The 17,734-nt window shown below is 40.4% G+C and overlaps 1 protein-coding gene and 1 pseudogene across 11 annotated transcripts in view; one reads left to right on the top strand and one right to left on the bottom strand.

Annotated features, from left to right (window-relative positions):
• Positions 1-16,882, bottom strand: part of LOC105480166 (zinc finger protein 559) — a 38,831-nt gene extending 21,949 nt beyond the window's left edge. For 3 of the 11 annotated variants that reach the window (XR_011617828.1, XM_071087619.1, XM_011739323.2), the window contains exons 1-4: positions 16,783-16,882; positions 16,128-16,213; positions 15,394-15,520; positions 13,558-13,640 (exon numbers count right to left, since the gene is read on the bottom strand). Coding sequence is in view for 6 of the 11 variants with exons in the window: in XM_071087619.1 (XP_070943720.1) it covers positions 13,558-13,640; positions 15,394-15,520; positions 16,128-16,213; positions 16,783-16,810 (324 nt within the window). In the remaining 5 variants the exon portion in view is untranslated. Of the gene's footprint in view, positions 1-1,607; positions 13,041-13,557; positions 13,641-15,393; positions 16,074-16,127; positions 16,216-16,782 lie in introns of those variants that run through there. The other 8 variants (XR_986338.3, XR_986329.2, XR_011617826.1 and 5 more) reach the window with 7 other exon arrangements.
• Positions 5,501-6,132, top strand: LOC105480543 (UBX domain-containing protein 2A pseudogene; annotated as a pseudogene).
• Positions 16,883-17,734: the final 852 nt, after the last annotated feature.

Below are 17,734 nucleotides of genomic sequence, written 5' to 3'. Positions count from 1 at the left end.
CATCACTGAACTTCAGCCTGGGTGACAGAATGGGACCCCGTCTCAAAAAATTTTTTGAAAAGTGGCTGGGTACAGTGGCTCATGCCTGTAATCCCAGCACTTTGGGAGGCCAAGGCAGAAGGACAGCTTGAGCCCAGGAGTTTGAGACCAGCCTGGGCAAAATGGTAAAACCCTGTCTCCACCAAAAACAAACAAATAAATAGCTGGGCACGGTGGCATGTGCCTATAGTCCCGCTACTCAGAAGACTGCGGTAGAGGATCGCTTGAGCCTGGGAGGCAGAGACTGCAGTGAACCAAGATCATTGCGCCATTGCACTCTAGCCTGGGTGACACAGTGAGACTCTGTCTCAAAAAATAAATAAAAATAAAAATTTAAAAATAACAATAAAAACAAATAAAAATCGTAAAAGAGTCCTTGGGTTTGGTTTCTTGAATATACTCCTGCTCCTCTAGATTTGAACATTTATAAGCTAAAGAGACGTTATCTGTTCCCCCACACAACCAATACAGAGTTTGGGACAGGAATGGGATAGTTAAAATAGACATTCCCATTAAAAAGGCCTGGGTGGGAAGAAATGGGATTCCACAGCAGCCCCTGACCCACAGCAATTCTTAAATTCAGGCAGAAACATGTCATCTGTTTCTTATGCACCAGTGCAACTCCACAGGAGTGATTCTTCTGAAGTTCTGTACTCTGAATCATACTTGCTTTCCCATAAAAAGTAAACATTTTCAACTGAGTAGTTTCACAGGCCTATTTCATGTTTTCTAACTGCAGTTTGGGGGTTCGAAGGTCTCTTTTCATTTTGTACTACTTCTTTCCATTTTATTTGGACAAAGTTGGCCTTGCTTTTGCCAGTGCAATAAAAACCCTTTTCCCATTTATCTCCATTAATTTTACTGGGTTTGTGTCATTAGACAAAAGCCATGGCTTAAATATATTAGGCCCTTCTCTATCTTGGACCCCTGTCTGTGAGACTGCAGGGGAACAATGCCCAGAAGGGATGCTGAGATGCTCTTTTGGTTAATGGAGAGGCACCTTATTTAAACTTCTACATACTATATCTATTCATAAGACTCTATCAAACACCAAACTAAAAGTCTCTGAGATCTTAAGAAATGGTTCTATGATAAAAGGTTTTTATAATAAAATCTCTCAGTGAACTACTATAGTCCCAGCTACTTGGGAGGCTGAGGTGGGAAGATCACTTGACCCCAAAGTTAGAAGCTGTGTAGTGAGTTATGATTGCATCACTGGACTCACGCCTGGGCAACAGAGTGAGACCTTGTTTCAAAAAAAAAAAAAAAAAAAGAAAAAAATTAAAATCCATAAATGCAAAAAAAAAATAATAATAAAATAAAATCTCTCAGTGAACAAGCAGTGGAAGGGAACGTCATCAACCTAATAAAGCTGTCTTCAAAGGAATCCACAGCTAACATCATACTTAATGGTAGAAGACTGAACACTTTCTACCTAAGGTTGGGAATAAGACAAGGATGTGTGTTCTTACCACTCTCACTCAACACTACTGGAGGCCCTAGCCAGTACATTAAGAAAACATAAAGAAATAAAAGACACAGATATCAGAAAGCAAAACTGCCTTAATACAGAGGACAGATTTGTTTATGTAGGATATTCCAAAAAGTTACAGGAATAGATAACTATACAAAGTTTGCAGGATTCAAGGTCAAATATAAATTATACACAATTGTAAATAATTTTATACACTAGCACTGAAAAATTGAAAATTTAAAACTAGTATTTATAATAGCATCAATAAAATGGTGCAATACAGAAAATCACAGAACACTGTTGAGAGAAATAAGACCTAAATTAACGGGGAGATTGTCTTAGTCCATTTGGGATGCTAGAACAAAATACCATAGACTAGATGGCTTATAAACAACAGAAATGTATTGCTCACAGTTCTAGAGAATGGGAAGTCCAAGACTGAAGTGTTGGCAATTTGGTGTCTGATGAGGTCCCACTTCTTGGTTTACAGATGGTGACTTCTTGCTGTGTCCTCACAAGGCAGAAGAGATAAGCAAGCTCTCTGGAATATCTTTTATAAAGGCACCAATCTAATTCATTAGTGCTCTGCCCTCGTGAGCCTAATCGTCTCCCAAAGGCCTGACCTGCCAGTATCATTGGACTGGGGATTAGGATTTCAACATAAAAATTTTGGCGGTATGCAAACATTCAGATCATGGCAGAGATATTGTGTCTATGGTTCAGAACAGCCAATATTAGTAAGATGCCAATTCTCTAATTCATCTTTAGATTAAACTGAATCTCAGTTAAAAAAAAAAAAAAATCTCAGCAGGCTTTTTATGGAAACCAGTAAGTTTACTCTAAAATTTATGTGAAAAGGCCAGGTGCAGTGGCTCACGCCTGTAATCCCAGCACTTTGGGAGGTCAAGGTGGGCGGATCATGAGGTCAGGAGATCGACACCATCCTGGCTAACATGGTGAAACCCCATCTCCACTAAAAACACACACACACACAATTAGCCAAGCGTAGTGGCACGCGCCTGTAGTCCCAGCTACTCAGGAGGCTGAGCTTGCAGTGAGCTGAGATTGCGCCATTGCACTCCAGCCTGGGAGACAGAGCGAGACAGTCTCAAAAAAAAAAAGAAAAAAGAAACTTATGTGAAAAAACAAAGAACATGAACCATCCCAAATGATTCTGAAAATTAAGGTCAGTGATGGAACTCTCACACCACTTGCTTTCAAGATTTACTAGCAAGCTACCATCATCAAAAAAGTGTAGTATTAGCAGGCCAAATGTGGTGGCTCATGCCCGTAATCCCAGCACTTGGGGAGGCTGAGGTGGGTGGATCACTTGAGGCCAAGAGTTTGAAACCAGCCTGACCAACATGGTGAAACCCTGTCTCTGCTACAAACACAAAACTTAGCCAGGTGTGGTGGTGCGCGCCTATAGTCTCAGCTACTTGGGAGGTTCAGGCATGATAGTCCTAGCTACTCGGGAGGCTGAGGCACAAGAATTGCTTGAACCTGGGAGGTGGAAGCTGCAGTGAGGTGAGATGGTACCACTGCACTCCAGTCTGGGTGACAGAGTGTGACTCTGTCTCAAAAAAAAAAAAAAGTGTAGTATTAGCAAAAGGACAGACATAGATTAGTTGAACTGAATAGATCCCAGAAATAGATTTAAACATATGTGGTCAATTTGATTTTCAAAAAAGGTGCAAATAATCCAATAGACAAAAGACTGTTTTCAACCAATTGTCCTGGGGGGAAAAAAAAAAAATTCACATCCCTTCTACCCCTTCCAAAAGAAACCGTGACCCACGCATTGCAAAAAGGATCATAGAAGGGCTCATGCTTCCCAATTTCAAAAATTACTCTAAAGCTATAGTAATCACGGCAGTGTGGTTACAAACAGGTTAGACATGTACAATGGAGGTGAACTGAGAGTCTAGAAATCTTAAATGCTGGGCACAGTGGCTCACATCTGTAATCCCAACACTTTGGGAGGTCGAAGCCGGAGGATTGCTTGAGCCCAGGAGTTCAAGACCAGTTTGGGCAACAAGATGAAACCCTGTCTCTACAAGAAATACAAAAATTAGCCAGGCGTGTTGGTGTGCACCTGTAGTCCCAGCTACTTGGGAAGCTCAAGGGGGAGGATCACTTGAGCCTGGGAGGTCAAGGCTGCAGTAAGCCCAGATCACACCACTGTACTCCAGCCTGGGTAACAGAACAGGACCCAGTTTCAAAATAAATAAATAAGCCTTTACATTTACGGTCAACTGACTTTTGACAAGAGTGCCAAGACAATTCAATGGGAGAAACAGTCTTTTCAACAAATATGCTAGGGTAACTGGGTGTTACATGCCAAACAATGAAGCTGGATACACTGTTCACAGCATGCATAAATATTAGTTCAAAATGGATCACAGAACTAACGGTAAGAGCTGCAACTATAAAAATCCTAGAAGAAAATATAAAAGACTTCATGACCTTGAGTTGGCAATGGTTTCTTAGATTTGAGACCAAAAGCATAAGAAAAAAATAAATTTAAAACTTTTGGCCGGGCGCGGTGGCTCAAGCCTGTAATCCCAGCACTTTGGGAGGCCGAGATGGGCGGATCACGAGGCCAGGAGATCGAGAGACGATCCCGGCTAACACGGTGAAACTCCGTCTCTACTAAAAAATACAAAAAAACTAGCCGGACGAGGTGGCGGGCGCCTGTAGTCCCAGCTACTCGGGAGGCTGAGGCAGGAGAACGGCGTAAACCCGGGAGGCGGAGCTTGCAGTGAGCTGAGATCCGGCCACTGCACTCCAGCCTGGGTGACAGAGCAAGACTCCGTCTCAAAAAAAAAAAAACAAAAAAACAAAAAAACAAACAAACAAAAAAAACTTTTACGCTCAAAAGGATGCCATCAAGAAAGTGAAAGGACAACACAAAGAATGAAAGAAAATACCTGTAAACCATTTATTTGATACGGTATTTGTAGCTAGAATTTATAGAGCTCTTGAAACTCAATAATAAAAATAACTTAATTTAAAAATGGCAAAGGATCTAAACAGACATTCTCCCAAAGAAGACAGACATATAGTCAAAAATTGATGAAAAGATGATCAACATCTTTAGTTTTCAGGTGAGCTAAGCACAGAGAAAAAAAAATAATAAAAATCTTTAGCCACCAGGGAAATAAAAATAAAAAACAATGAACACTATTTCCCACCTAATAGGTGTTATCAAAAAAAAAAAAGATAATAAAAAAGATAGTTACTAAATGGTAAAAGATTCAATGATTTACTCCCAAGACCAGAAACAAGACAAGACTGGTCTCTCAACTTCTATTTAACAATACACTCCAGGTTCTAGTTAATGCAATAAGGAAAATACAAAACGCATACAGATTGGAAAGCAAGAAGTAAAAAATTTTATGTGCAGACAACAGAATTGTCCTAGTAGAAAATCTGACAGAATCAACTAAAAAGCTGCCAGAGGCTGGGTGCTGTGGCTCATGTCTATCATCCCACCACTTTGGGAGGCCGAGATGGGTGGATCGCTTGAGCCCAGGAGGTCTAGACCAGCCTGGGCAACATGGCGAAAGCCCGGCTCTACTAAAAATACAAAAAAATTTAGCTTGGCGTGGTGGGGCACGCGTGTAGTCCCAGTTACTCTAGAGGCTGAGGCACAAGAATTGCTTGACCCCCAGAGGCAGAGGTTGCAGTGAGCCAAGATTACGCCACTGCGCTCTAGCCTGAGATACAGAGCGAAACTCGTCTCCAAGCAACAACAAGAAAAGCCCATGCGCGCACCTCAAGTCTGCAGGCAGTGGGCGTGGGCGAACACTTGGCGCCTGGTGGAGACAGAGGCGGACGGGATTATCAACAGCGCAGCCGGGGTACTGGAGGTGGTCTGGGGTGAGGTGCTCCGGGTCTGAAGAGCTCTAGCCAAATGGTGCTGGTGGCACCTGAGCTGAGTGAGGCTGAGGCTTGGTGGCTGTGCTCGGAGTAAGGCAAAAGAAAATGAAAGAAGTAGATAATCTTGAAAGTATAAAAGACTGGGTTTCTGAAACAGGACCTGACAATCAACCTCTTGGTGATAATCAATAAACAAATTGTGAATGGTTTGTTGATAGCCTTTTTGAGGAAGCTCAGAAGGTTGGTTCCAAATGCTTGTCTCCCACTTAACAGAAGAAACAGGTAGATGTAAACATAAAATTACAGAAAAATGGATTCGCTGTCAACGATTTCGAAAGTTATTCAAATGGTGCAAGTCAGCAGTTTTGGAACTCCATCAAAAAGGTGGAATTACCTTCAGAATCACAGGGAATTTTTGATAAAGAAGAGGTGGGTGTTAACGTTGAAGACAAGAAAAACGAAATATGTATGTCTACAAAGCCTGTCTTCCAGCCCTTTTCAGGACAGTCACTGATTAGGAAGGGTAAGCCATATCAAAGACTTCACTGAAAAATACCGAGGATCTCAAAAGAAGTCCTCCCTTTTCCCTGGCAACAACTCTTCCTGTCCTCAGGTTGTTAGACGAAACAATCACACTGGAGGAAGCAGATTCACAGAATGCTGCCGTCATTCAGAGACTCCAAAAAACTGCTGCACCTTTTCGAGAACTTTCAGAGCACCGATTTTTGATAGACTAAGTGGAAAATTTGCAGAAATGATGGTTGTAAGCAGACATGCAAACCAAACTGGGGACTGGACTGGAGAAGTCAGATTCACTGGACTTTCGGTTCGGGTACCATTGAACTCTCTCCTGATGAGATGTTTAGATAAGTGCAAGTTAGAAAAGTAGCATATGCCCCGTCTCTACTAAAAAATACAAAAAAAAAAAAAACTAGCCGGGCGAGGTGGCAGGTGCCTGTAGTCCCAGCTACATGGGAGGCTGAGGCAGGAGAACGGTGTAAACCCGGGAGGCGGAGCTTGCAGTGAGCCGAGATCCGGCCACTGCACTCCAGCCTGGGCAACAGAGCGAGACTCTGACTCAAAAAAAAAAAAAAAAAAAAAAAAAAAAAAAAAAAAAAAGTAGCATATGACTGGAAACTATATTCTGTGCACTTTTTCCAAAAGGCTACTCAGAAAAATACACTTATTTCAAATACTAATTATCAAGATATATTAAATAGCTGTATTATTTAGAATCTTAATATGGTATAAATTGGCAAATATGTTCACAATATTATTCAAACATCATTCCCAAACAGGGATTTATTTAAATGTTAGCTGTCTCAGAGTTATTAAATGGTTAATACATTGAAAAATTATATATGGCAGGTTTAAAAGCATCGACGGAATTATTTTACAATTTAGATGCAAAGTTGGAGAGCCGTTTTTACCACAGCTATGCCTAAACCTCAAAGTGTCCTTGGTTATCACTCCATAATGGCAACGTATGTATATTTGAATATTAATTTGGCAGCCAGGTGTGATGGCTCATGCCTGTAATCCCAGCACGTTGGGAGGCTGAGGTGGGTGGATCACCTGAGGTCAGGAATTCAAGACCAGCCTGGCCAACATGGTGAAACCCCATCTCTGCTAAAAATACAAAAATTAGATGGGCGTGGAGGCGGGTGCCTGTAATCCCAGCTACTCAGAAGGCTGAGGCAGGAGAATCACTTGAACCCGGGAGGTGGAAGTTGCAGTGAGCCAAGATTGCACCACTGCACTCCGGCCTGGGCAACACAGCAAGAAGACTCCATCTCAAGAAAACAAACAAAAGGCCAGGCGCGGTGGCTCAAGCCTGTAATCCCAGCACTTTGGGAGGCCGAGACGGGCGGATCACAAGGTCAGGAGATCAAGACCATCCTGGATAACACGGTGAAACCCCGTCTCTACTAAAGATTACAAAAAACTAGCCGGGCGAGGTGGCGGGTGCCTGTAGTCCCAGCTACTCGGGAGGCTGAGGCAGGAGAATGGCGTGAACCCAGGAGGCGGAGCTTGCAGTGAGCCGAGATCTGGCCACTGCACTCCAGCCTGGGTGACAGAGCAAGACTCCGTCTCAAAAAAAAAGAAAACAAACAAAAAACAAATATGAATCTGGCGACGATATCAAAGATCTATTTTCATTTAAGAATAAAATTGTGGCCAGGTGCAGTGGCTCACACCTGTAATCCCAACACTTTGGGAGACCAAGATGGGAAGATCTCTTGAGGTCAGGAGTTCAAGACTGGTCAACATAGCGAGACCCCCCATCTCTATTTTTTTTATTTAAAAAAATTAAAAAAGAATAAAATTATGTAGGTTAGTATAATATAAAAAATATTCCAGAACAGGTTTAACAAGGTTGCAGCATACGAGATGAATATATGTATAAAAACTGTATTCCAGGTAGTAGTGAACTAGCAGAGAAATTGAAATCTTTAAAAAACCATCGGCAATAGTGTCAGAGAAAAAATGCCTAGGAAGACCCAAACACCAAAACACACAAACATTGCTGAGAAAAAAATTGTAAATCCTAAATAAGTGGAGAGATATATTATGTTCATGGGTTGAAATGCTCAATATTGTGAAGACATCAATTAATCTACAGATTCAACACAATGATAATCAAAATCTTAGTGAGTTACTTTGGGGGTGTGGGGTGGTGGTGGTAGAAATTGACAACCTGATTCTAAATTTTATATGGAAATACAGAAGTCCTAGAAAGGAAGTAAGTCAACAAAGTACAGCCACATCAAGACCAAATGTGGCTCATCGTCTGTCACTGTACAGGTTGAATGGAATGTGAGAACTATTTTTATATTTTAAAAGGTCTGTAACAGAAAAAAGAACATGCAACAGAAACTATATACAGCATGTAAAGCTTAAAATCTCTACAATCTGGTCTTTTACAAAAAACTTTGCCAACCTCTGACCTAAAATAGGACAACTCTGAAAAAGAAAAAGCTGGAGGACTAACTCTATCTGCAAAAGTTATCAAGTTGTTAAGAGAGGGTAGTCTTGGAATAAAAGATAAGTAGCTCTATGGAACAGAACAGTTGAGAAGCAGACATATGTATAAAGACAACTGATTTTCAAGAAAGAAGCAAAGGCAATTAAGTGAAGAAAGGATAGTCCTTTCAACAAATGATGCTGGAACAATTAGATACAAAGAAAAAAAAAACCTACAACTTTGATCCAATCTTTGTGTCATGTAAAGATTTTAACTCAAAATGCATCATGTACTGGTACCACAAGTACAACATATATTAAATATATTGTAATACACATACTCCTCAACTTACGACAGGGCTATGTCCTGATAAACCCATTTTAAGTTGAAACTATCGTAAGTTAACAATTTGTAACCTCATTGTAAATTGAGAAATATATTGAATGCATAATGTGTTTCCACCATTGTAAATTAAAAACAATACTAAGTCAAACTCTTATAAATTGGAAACTGTATTTATGTTACCTGTTAAAATGAAATGTTTTATTATATAAACATACATTAAATGTAAAGTATTAATATATCAAATACACTAATAGGTTTAATATTAAATAATTACAAATTTTAAACTCCCAAAATTCAATAAAAATTACAAAACCACATGATTGTGCCACTACACTTCAGCCTGGGTGACAGAGCAAAACCCTGTCTCTACTAAAAAAAAAAAAAAAAAATTCAAAGCCAATATAAACAGGCAAAAGATTTGAACAGACTTCCCCAAAGGCTTCAAGAGGGCCAGTAAGCATGTGAAACCATGTAAAACATCATTAGTCACTGGGGAAATACAAATTAAAACCATGATACTACTGCACACCTATTAAAACGGTCAAAATAAAAAAGACTGACCATACCAATGATTGGCAAGGATGCAGAGGAATCGCAACTCTTATATACTGCTCATGGAAATGTGAAATAGCACAACCACTTGAGAAAGGTTTAGCAGTCTCTTAAAAAATTAAACGTACACTAACATATGATCTGATCATTCCACTCTTAATTATTTAAAGAAATAGAAGCATATGTTAAAAGAATAATCTGCATATGGGTGTTCAAGGCAGTTTTAATTGAAATAGCCAAAAGGTAGAAATAACACATGGATAAACAGCTTGTGGCATGCCTTACAATGGAATACTATTCAGCAGTGAAATGGACTCTACAACATAAATGGATCTAGAAATTATCCTGAAAGATGCCAGACTATGAGATTCCATTTATATGAAAACTGTACATAATATAAAGTCATCTAAGAGAAAGCAAATCAGTGGATCAGGAGAATGACAGACAGGGAAGGGTGAGGAGAAAAAATTATAAAAGGGCATGAGGAAACCATCTGGTCTGATAGGTATGCTCATTATCTTGGTGTGTATGTACACATACGTGTATGTGTCCAAACTTAAAGTGTATGCTAAAAACATGTGCAGTTTATTACACGGCAATTATACCTCAATAAACGTATTGAAAGAACCTGCCTCAATAATTCAAACCAAAGACTCTCGGCAACAGTGAAAAAAGATCATTAAATGTACACTTCACCAAAGACTCATAAGCATATGAAAGCTCTGTTCAACATCATTAGTCTTTAAAGACACACAGAAAGGCAAACTTAAATACTTTGTTTGGTTTTCTTTGCTGGTGCCAATTTTCTTTTCTTTTTTTTTAGACACGGTCTCATCGTGTAGACCAGGCTAGGGTGTAGTGGCACAATCTGGGCTCACTGCAACTTCTGCCTCCCTGAGCAGACTCAACCAATCCTCTCCTCCCAGACTCCTAAATAGCTGGGACTACAGGTACAAACCACTACACCCAGTTAATCTTATTTATTCTTTGTCAAGATGAGGTTTCACTATATTGCCCAGGCTGGTCCTGAACTCCTGGGCTCAAGTGATCCTTCTGCCTTGGCCTCCCAAATTGCTGGAATTAAGGTGTGAGCCACCATGCCTGGCCAGGACCAATTTTCTCGTATGCATTAAGTAAAAACTTATACCCCCTAAATGTTCCTCAATTCCTTATTCTTATAACTAAGTTTTTCATTAAAAAACCCTTTGAGGATACTTTAATTTTTTTTTCCTTTCTTTTTTTGAGACAGTCTCACCACATCGCCCAGGCTGGAGTGCAGTGGCGTGATCTCAGCTCACTGCAACTTCTGCCTCCCAGGTTCAAGCAATTCTCCTGCCTCAACCTCTCGAGTAGGTGGGATTACAGGCACGTACCACCATGCCTGTCTAATTTTTGTATTTTTAGTAGAGATGGGGATTCACCATCTTGGCCAGGCTGGTCTCAAACTCCTGACCTCAAATGATCCACTCGCTTTGGCCTTTCAAAATGCTGGGATTTTAGGCATGAGCCACTGCGCCCAGCCTAAAATTGTTTTAAAGACTAGTGAAGTGTAGTACTGACAAATGGAAGAAAGAGTGGAACTCCGAAACAATTAAAAGTTCCATCTGTAACCGTCAACAATCGAGATAACTCAGGATCTTCAGACTAGCTAGATATTTTTATTAATAATATATACCTCTTTAAAACATGTATATTTACCAAAAGCATTCTGATATGGTATTCCTCTAGTATGACTTTTTGCATCTAAATTAATACAGCTTTTTTGACCTTCCATACAGTTTAGTTCCTCTTCAGTGTGGATGTTTCCTAATGACCAAGTTCAAGGGCTTTCCAACATCTCTTTCATTCATGGGACTTCCCAATGTGTGATCTGACATGTTCCCAAAGTGGAAGCTAAAAACAAAGAAGAATCTCCACACATCTTACATTCAAGATTTTTCACACTTGTGAGATCACAGTTGAATATTAAGGTATAAGGCAGAGCAAAACGTTTCAACACATTCCTTACATCCAGAGGATGTGCATTTATATCCAGTGTGCTCACAAGCTCAATAAGGCCTGAGGAAAATAATGAAAGCTTTTCCACCTTCCTCACATTCACAGCATTTCTCTCCAGCATGAGTTCAAACAGACTCAGTAAGATGTAAGCATCGACTGATGGTTTTCTACATTCAGTTTGTTTCCTAGGATGCAGAGACACATGAATAAGTACGGCCTATGGAAGGAGCCAAGACTTTCCCACATTCCTTACATTCATATGTCTTCTCTTCTATTGGAATTGTTGAGATCTGAGACACCAAGGAAGGCTTCCCACATTCCTTATGACTGTGTACATTGCCACTATGAGTACATGTTCAGTAAGTGTGAGGAAGTAGTGGCTTTACCACATTCTTTCCAAATATCAGCCCCAATTCACACACATTCAGTAAGGCATGAGGAATTACTAAAGGTCTGCCCACATTCCTTATATGGTTTCTTCACACTGTGACTTCTTAGATGTCGAATAAGATACGTGGACCGAGTAAAGGCTTTCCCACATTCCTGACATTCAAAGGGCCGTTCGCCAGTGTGAGTTCTCATGTGTACTGTAAGGCCTGATGAGATAGCGAAGGCTCGCCCACACTTTTGACATTTATATGGCTTCTCCCCCGTGTGTGTTCTTTTATGTTGACTAAGGTGCGAGGAGTATCTAAAGGCTTTCCCACATTCCTCACATTCAAAAGGCCTTTCCGCACTGTGACTTCTTAAATGTCGAATAAGAAATGAGGATCGAATAAAGGCTTTCCCACAATGTTGACAGTTATAGGGTTTTACACCAGGGTGAGTCTGCATGTGACTTTTAAAGCAAGAGGAATTAATAAAGGCTTTTCCACATTCCTTACATTGATAAGGCTTCTCACCAGTGTGAGTTCTCATATGTACAGTAAGATGTGAAGAGTTAGCGAAAGCTTTCCCACATTCCTTACATTCATAAGGCTTTTCTCCAGTGTGAGTTCGCCTGTGTTTTATAAGACCTGAAGAATCAGTGAAGGCCTTCCCACATTTGTTGCACTCATATGGTTTTTCTCCAGTGTGAACCCTTATGTGAATGTTGAGTTTTGAGAAACAAGTAAACTCTTTGCCACATTCATTACAAACATAGTGTTTCCCTCTAGTTCTAAGTCTCATATGTTTAGCAAGTTCTGGGGAATAAGCAAAGGCTTTGCCAAATTTCTTATGTTCTATAGGTAACACTCTACTATGAGTTCTTAAATGCTGAGTAAGATATGAAGACTGAGTGAAGGCTTTCCCACATGCTTTACATTCATAGAATTTTTCTCCATCTTGAGTTTGCATGTGTACAAAAAGGCCTGTAGAATCAGAAAAGGTTTTGACATACTCCTCATGAGTATATGGTCTCTCTCCACCATAAATTCTTACACATTCTCTGAGGTGTGAGGAGGAAGGTAAGCCTTCTTCACAGTCACTCCATTTGTATGGTTTCTCTTGAGTGTGAGTTTTCTTGCAAACAAGATGTAGATTTTGGCTAGTTTTCTTGCAAACAAGACGTAGATGTTGGCTGAAGGCTGTTTCACATTGATTACAGTTAGGAAGTTCCTCTCCAATATCAGTTTTCTTGTGTAAAGTAGAGGGTTTTGTGAAAGCTTTTTCACACTGATTACGCTCACAGGTTTTCTTTCTAAAGTAGGTTCTCCTGTGAGTCTTAAGGCATGAGTGTTCACAACACAAGGCTTTTTCACATTGGTTAAAGTCAAACAGTTCCTCTCCAAAATGGTTTCTCTCCTGTTGGTGAAAATTAATGATGATTCATACAAGTTTTCCAAATTTATTTCATTCAGATTCTCCCTTTTACTCTGAATTCTGTTATGCATGGAAAATAAGTTAGTATAATTGAAATTGTTTGTTCCTGCCATTTTCATTGCAATGCATGGTTCAGATCTGAGTGCTTTCAAGTGAAACAAAGTGACTGCAGGAAGTTCTGTTATATTCTTTACTTTCACAGGGCTTCTAAATAGAGCTTAGCTGATAGTGGCCCAAGAGTGAATAATTTATCAAAAACATCTGAGATACCTATATGGGAATGTTTAGTTGAAGGAAATATGTAAGCAAATATATTATGAGGGATGTTTAGAGTGTTTGTCAAACTCATGATCCACAGTGTCTCCAAGAGACAGATTATTTTTGGGTGAAAAACACTAGTCTCAAATGTCTAAAGGTTACTGTGCGGCTTTTCCATTTTACGGAATTTCCAATCTTCCTCTAACATGGAAGGCAATAAATTATACCTTCTGAATCTTACCATTTCCACCACACTGGATGTTTTCCCCTGCAAAAAATTCTGCTGAGGTGCTGACCATTTGGTATTAATATGACTCTCCCAATCTGAAATAAGATGAAAAAAAAAATTTTAAGTTCTTAGAGAAATAATGATTTTAAAAAGGGTATTAAAAATGCACGACTAGCGTGTATTGTAGTTTCAAACACTGGCTTGAAATACAGTTTTTTTTTGTTTTTGTTTTTGTTTTTTAAAGAAAGGGAAACAGAAATTGAGAAACTTGGATGTAATAAGAGTCTAGCAACAGTAAGGTACTGAGGTCAAGTTGGTAGGTGATTCACTAAGAAATGGTTCTCTAGGCTGGGCGTGGTAGCTCACGCCTGTAATCCCAGCACTTTGGGAGGCCAAGAAAGGCAGATCATGAGGTCAGGAGATTGAGACCATCCTGGCCAACATGGTGAAACCACATCTCTACTAAAATACCAAAAAAAAAAAAAATTAGCCAGGCAAGGTGGCACGCACCTGTAGTCCCAGCTACTCAGGAGGCTGAGGCAGGGGAATCGCTTGAACCTCGGAGGCAGAGGTTGCAGTGAACTGACAGAGTGAGACTCCGTCTCTAAAAAACAACAACAAAAAAAAGAAATAGTTCTCTAAACATTGAGACTTTATAGTGAACAAAAAAGAGGTACAGCCAGGGAAACAAAGTTGAAAGGAAATGGATACACAGCTAAATGCAAATCATAAATTTAAAGAAGAAATGAGACACATCTTAATGTCAGGGCAAAAGAAAGTTTCCAAGACGGATGAAAAGTGAAAGAGAAAGAAAAGTTAAGGTACCCAAGGAACCACAGAAACCAATTGGCCTTGATATTCTCCCCAAAAAAGTACACTTTCAAAACCTTCCTACTTATCATTTATAAACAGACTGCACCTCTGATCGGGGCTGTTTCTCACAAATAATCACATCTGTCTTTTCTCTCATCTTGGAGAATTTTCTGCACTGTCTTTAACTCTTCTTGTTTTACCTGAAAAGTCAAACCATGTCTGCGTAGCTAGTACCCTGCTCTCGGAGAAAGATGAATGATGTTAGAATGTGCAAGGGATGGCCGGGCGCAGTGGCTCAAGCCTGTAATCCGGGCACTTTGGAAGGCCGAGGCGGGCGGATCATGAGGTCAGGAGATCAAGACCATCCTGGGTAACACGGTGAAACCCCGTCTCTACTAAAAATACCAACAAAACCCACAAAAAAATTAGCTGAGCGTGGTGGTGGGCGCCTGTAGTCCCAGCTATTCCGGAGGCAGGAGAATGGCGTGAACCCGGGAGGCGGAGCTTGCGGTGAGCTGAGACGCCACTGTACTCCAGCCTGGGCGACAGAGCGAGACTCTGTCTCAAAAAAAAAAAAAAAAAGAAAAGAAAGAATGTGCAAGGGATAACAAATGCTTCCATGAATTAAGGGCTAAGATTTTGCTGTTTGGGCATTCTGAACCCTCTCAGGTATAACTTAAACAGCACAATGTTCATGACAAAAACTTTCAAGTGAACCTAAACTGCAAATACTCTTTTCTCATTCACTGTGCACCAAAAGGACTAGCAATTCTTCCCATGCAACCCAGGCTCAAGCTCGTATACATATTCAAGAAGCTCTAAGTCTTTTATCCATGGAGAAAACAAAGCCAGAACAATGAATAGATGTTCAATTTCATCAGAAAAATCACTAGGCAGTAAGGTCTATGAGATGGAAACAATGTTTCGCCTGTTTACCAATGCAGCCCATTAACAAGCAGAGAGCCTAGAATATAGTTACTTAAGACATATTTGTTCCAGAAAAAAACTAAACCAAAAGAATGGTACCAGCCTTACCTACTGCAACTAGATTCTTGTAGTTCTCCAGCATCACATCTCTGTATAAGTTTCTCTGAGTTTGATCCAGCAAAGTCCACTCCTCCTGGGTGAAGTCCACAGCCACATCCTCAAAGGTCACTGAATCCTAAACCATCACACACATGCTGGCATCAAGCAAGTACCTTCTCTGCTATGTTGACTGGACAATGAGGGACCTTGTCTTGGCATGCCTTGATAAGACTCTTTGGTCCCTATCACTTGACGGTCCTCACTTTCTTCTCCTCTGTCTGTACATATTCACTGTGATCTCATCTAGTCACATGGCTTGAAGAGCACCTCTTTCACCTAACTGAATATATCTCAGCACAACTAGATTGTGACTTCTTATCGTTCGCTATCGACAGGTTTTAGTACAATCCTGAGTACATTACAGACACTCAAATAAATGCTCTAGTGACAGCACAAATTCTGAGAAGCACAAGTGCATTCTCTCCCTATCACAGCAAAATGAAAGCATATAATCAGCATGGATGAGAGTCAGACTGAATTAGTAAACACTGGGATAGTAGGATCATTTCCCTGTGAAATCTGTTAACCACGTGAGAGGCCTGTGGTCCTAAGAAGTTTGATGAGAGATGTGGTCCCTAAGCAGACCCTCTTTGCTTGTAGGAGCTCTGTTCCACTAGGAGAAAACACATCTACATGGTAATAAGAAGCATATGCTTCTACAGAAAAAGCAATTTCCTACTTACCTGAGAGTAACTTGTCAACCACCCAGCCACCATCCTTTCCTCTTCAAATTTTGCCTCATGAAGACAGAAGTCTTGAGAAAGATGATCTTGAGAAGAAGAAATACAACTTGAGAATCCAGGCTGCTGGTAGCTTCCATACTCACAAGCCAAGAAGCCACCTCATATTAATACTAAGCGGACACACATACATTATTACAATAAAATGCCTGAGCAGCGTGACTCACCTGAAGCCAGAAAATATGCTTCAGGCTTTGGTGACCAGGAGAGAGAGTTTAACAATTCCATTTTATAAGGAATAAAAAGTCTGGAGAAGTTAACATTTTCCTTCTTATTTGCCAAAAATGAAACTCATCATGTGATTAAGCTGAACCTCTTCCACAAAAGCCTGCATACTTACCCCTCCTCCCCAAATCCCAGGATTTAAACCACAGAATATTCATATCTACTTTAGCACCTTCTAGGTATCTCAAAAGCCTGTGTACTTACCCCTCCTTCCCAAATCCCAGGATTTAGACCACAGAATATTCATATCTACTTTAGCCCCTTCCAGATATCTCAAAAGCAGGGCCACTTAGACCCTAAACCCTAATCACAAGACAAGCTGTTCACAGCCTGGTTAAAGCAGGGTCTCGAAGGACCATTAACATGGACTTACCACAAAGGGAAAGATCAATGGCCAGCATCCTGTGAGTCTAACAGTGAAATGTACCTGAATATCTTGTTCCCAAAGTCTCTTCGAGACATTGTCTGAACTTATGAGTAGGTCGATCTCAATTCCTCTTGATTAAGTAGTAATGGGAGTTTTGTCTCATACCGTCAATCTTTAAGCAACAGGCATTACTCATCTGTCATCAAGCGCCATTCATTAGCCATCTCTCTGCAGAAGATGAAGTTGTTCATGTGAATGCCACTACAGTATTATGCCACGTGGACATAAATAATAACAAATGCCATTTACCTGGTACCCATGTGCCAGAAACAGTGGTAGGATAAGTTCATATAATTATCAAAGCAGTTTTTGTTACTATCGTATTAGTTGAGGAAACCTAATAAGCTCAGACACTAATTGACCCAACATCACCAATCAGGAAGTGTGAGCCAGGATAAGAATGCAGGTTACACTGACTAACAAACTTAAACTCCTGAGGTTCTTCTTATTCTCCAACGTGACCATGAGATCGTCATGAAATGATGTGCGGAAAGGTTAACTCAACAGGCCTGGGATGCCCAAACCCCGCACTCTCCTGAGAAAGATCTGTCTTCAGGACTGACACTTGGCTCAGTTTGTGAGAGATGACCTGTTAGCCTGTGGAATATCTTGCCTGATAAGTGTATATTTTTGTATGGTTGAGCTACTGAGCCAAACTATATTAGCGTGACCAGATTGTGTACACTAACCATATGATTTATGCTGAAGGCTTGTTTTTGTATGCCTGAGGCTTCTGGCAATAACGCAGGAGTTTGAACTGACGACGGGCTGGGCATAAGTGTATGAAGTAAGTCATTCAGGTGCTGTATGCCTACGGGACTAAGCCTTTGTAAAAATCCTGGACACCAAAGCTCAGGTGAGCTTCCCTAGTCAGCAACTTAAGCACTGTCCATGTGAC

This window comes from Macaca nemestrina, chromosome 20 (genome assembly GCF_043159975.1).
Source record: "Macaca nemestrina isolate mMacNem1 chromosome 20, mMacNem.hap1, whole genome shotgun sequence".
In the NCBI taxonomy this organism is placed as follows: domain Eukaryota; kingdom Metazoa; phylum Chordata; class Mammalia; order Primates; family Cercopithecidae; genus Macaca; species Macaca nemestrina.
The sequence above is the reverse complement of the archived record's forward strand: the minus strand, read 5'-3'. Positions and strand labels throughout refer to the sequence as shown.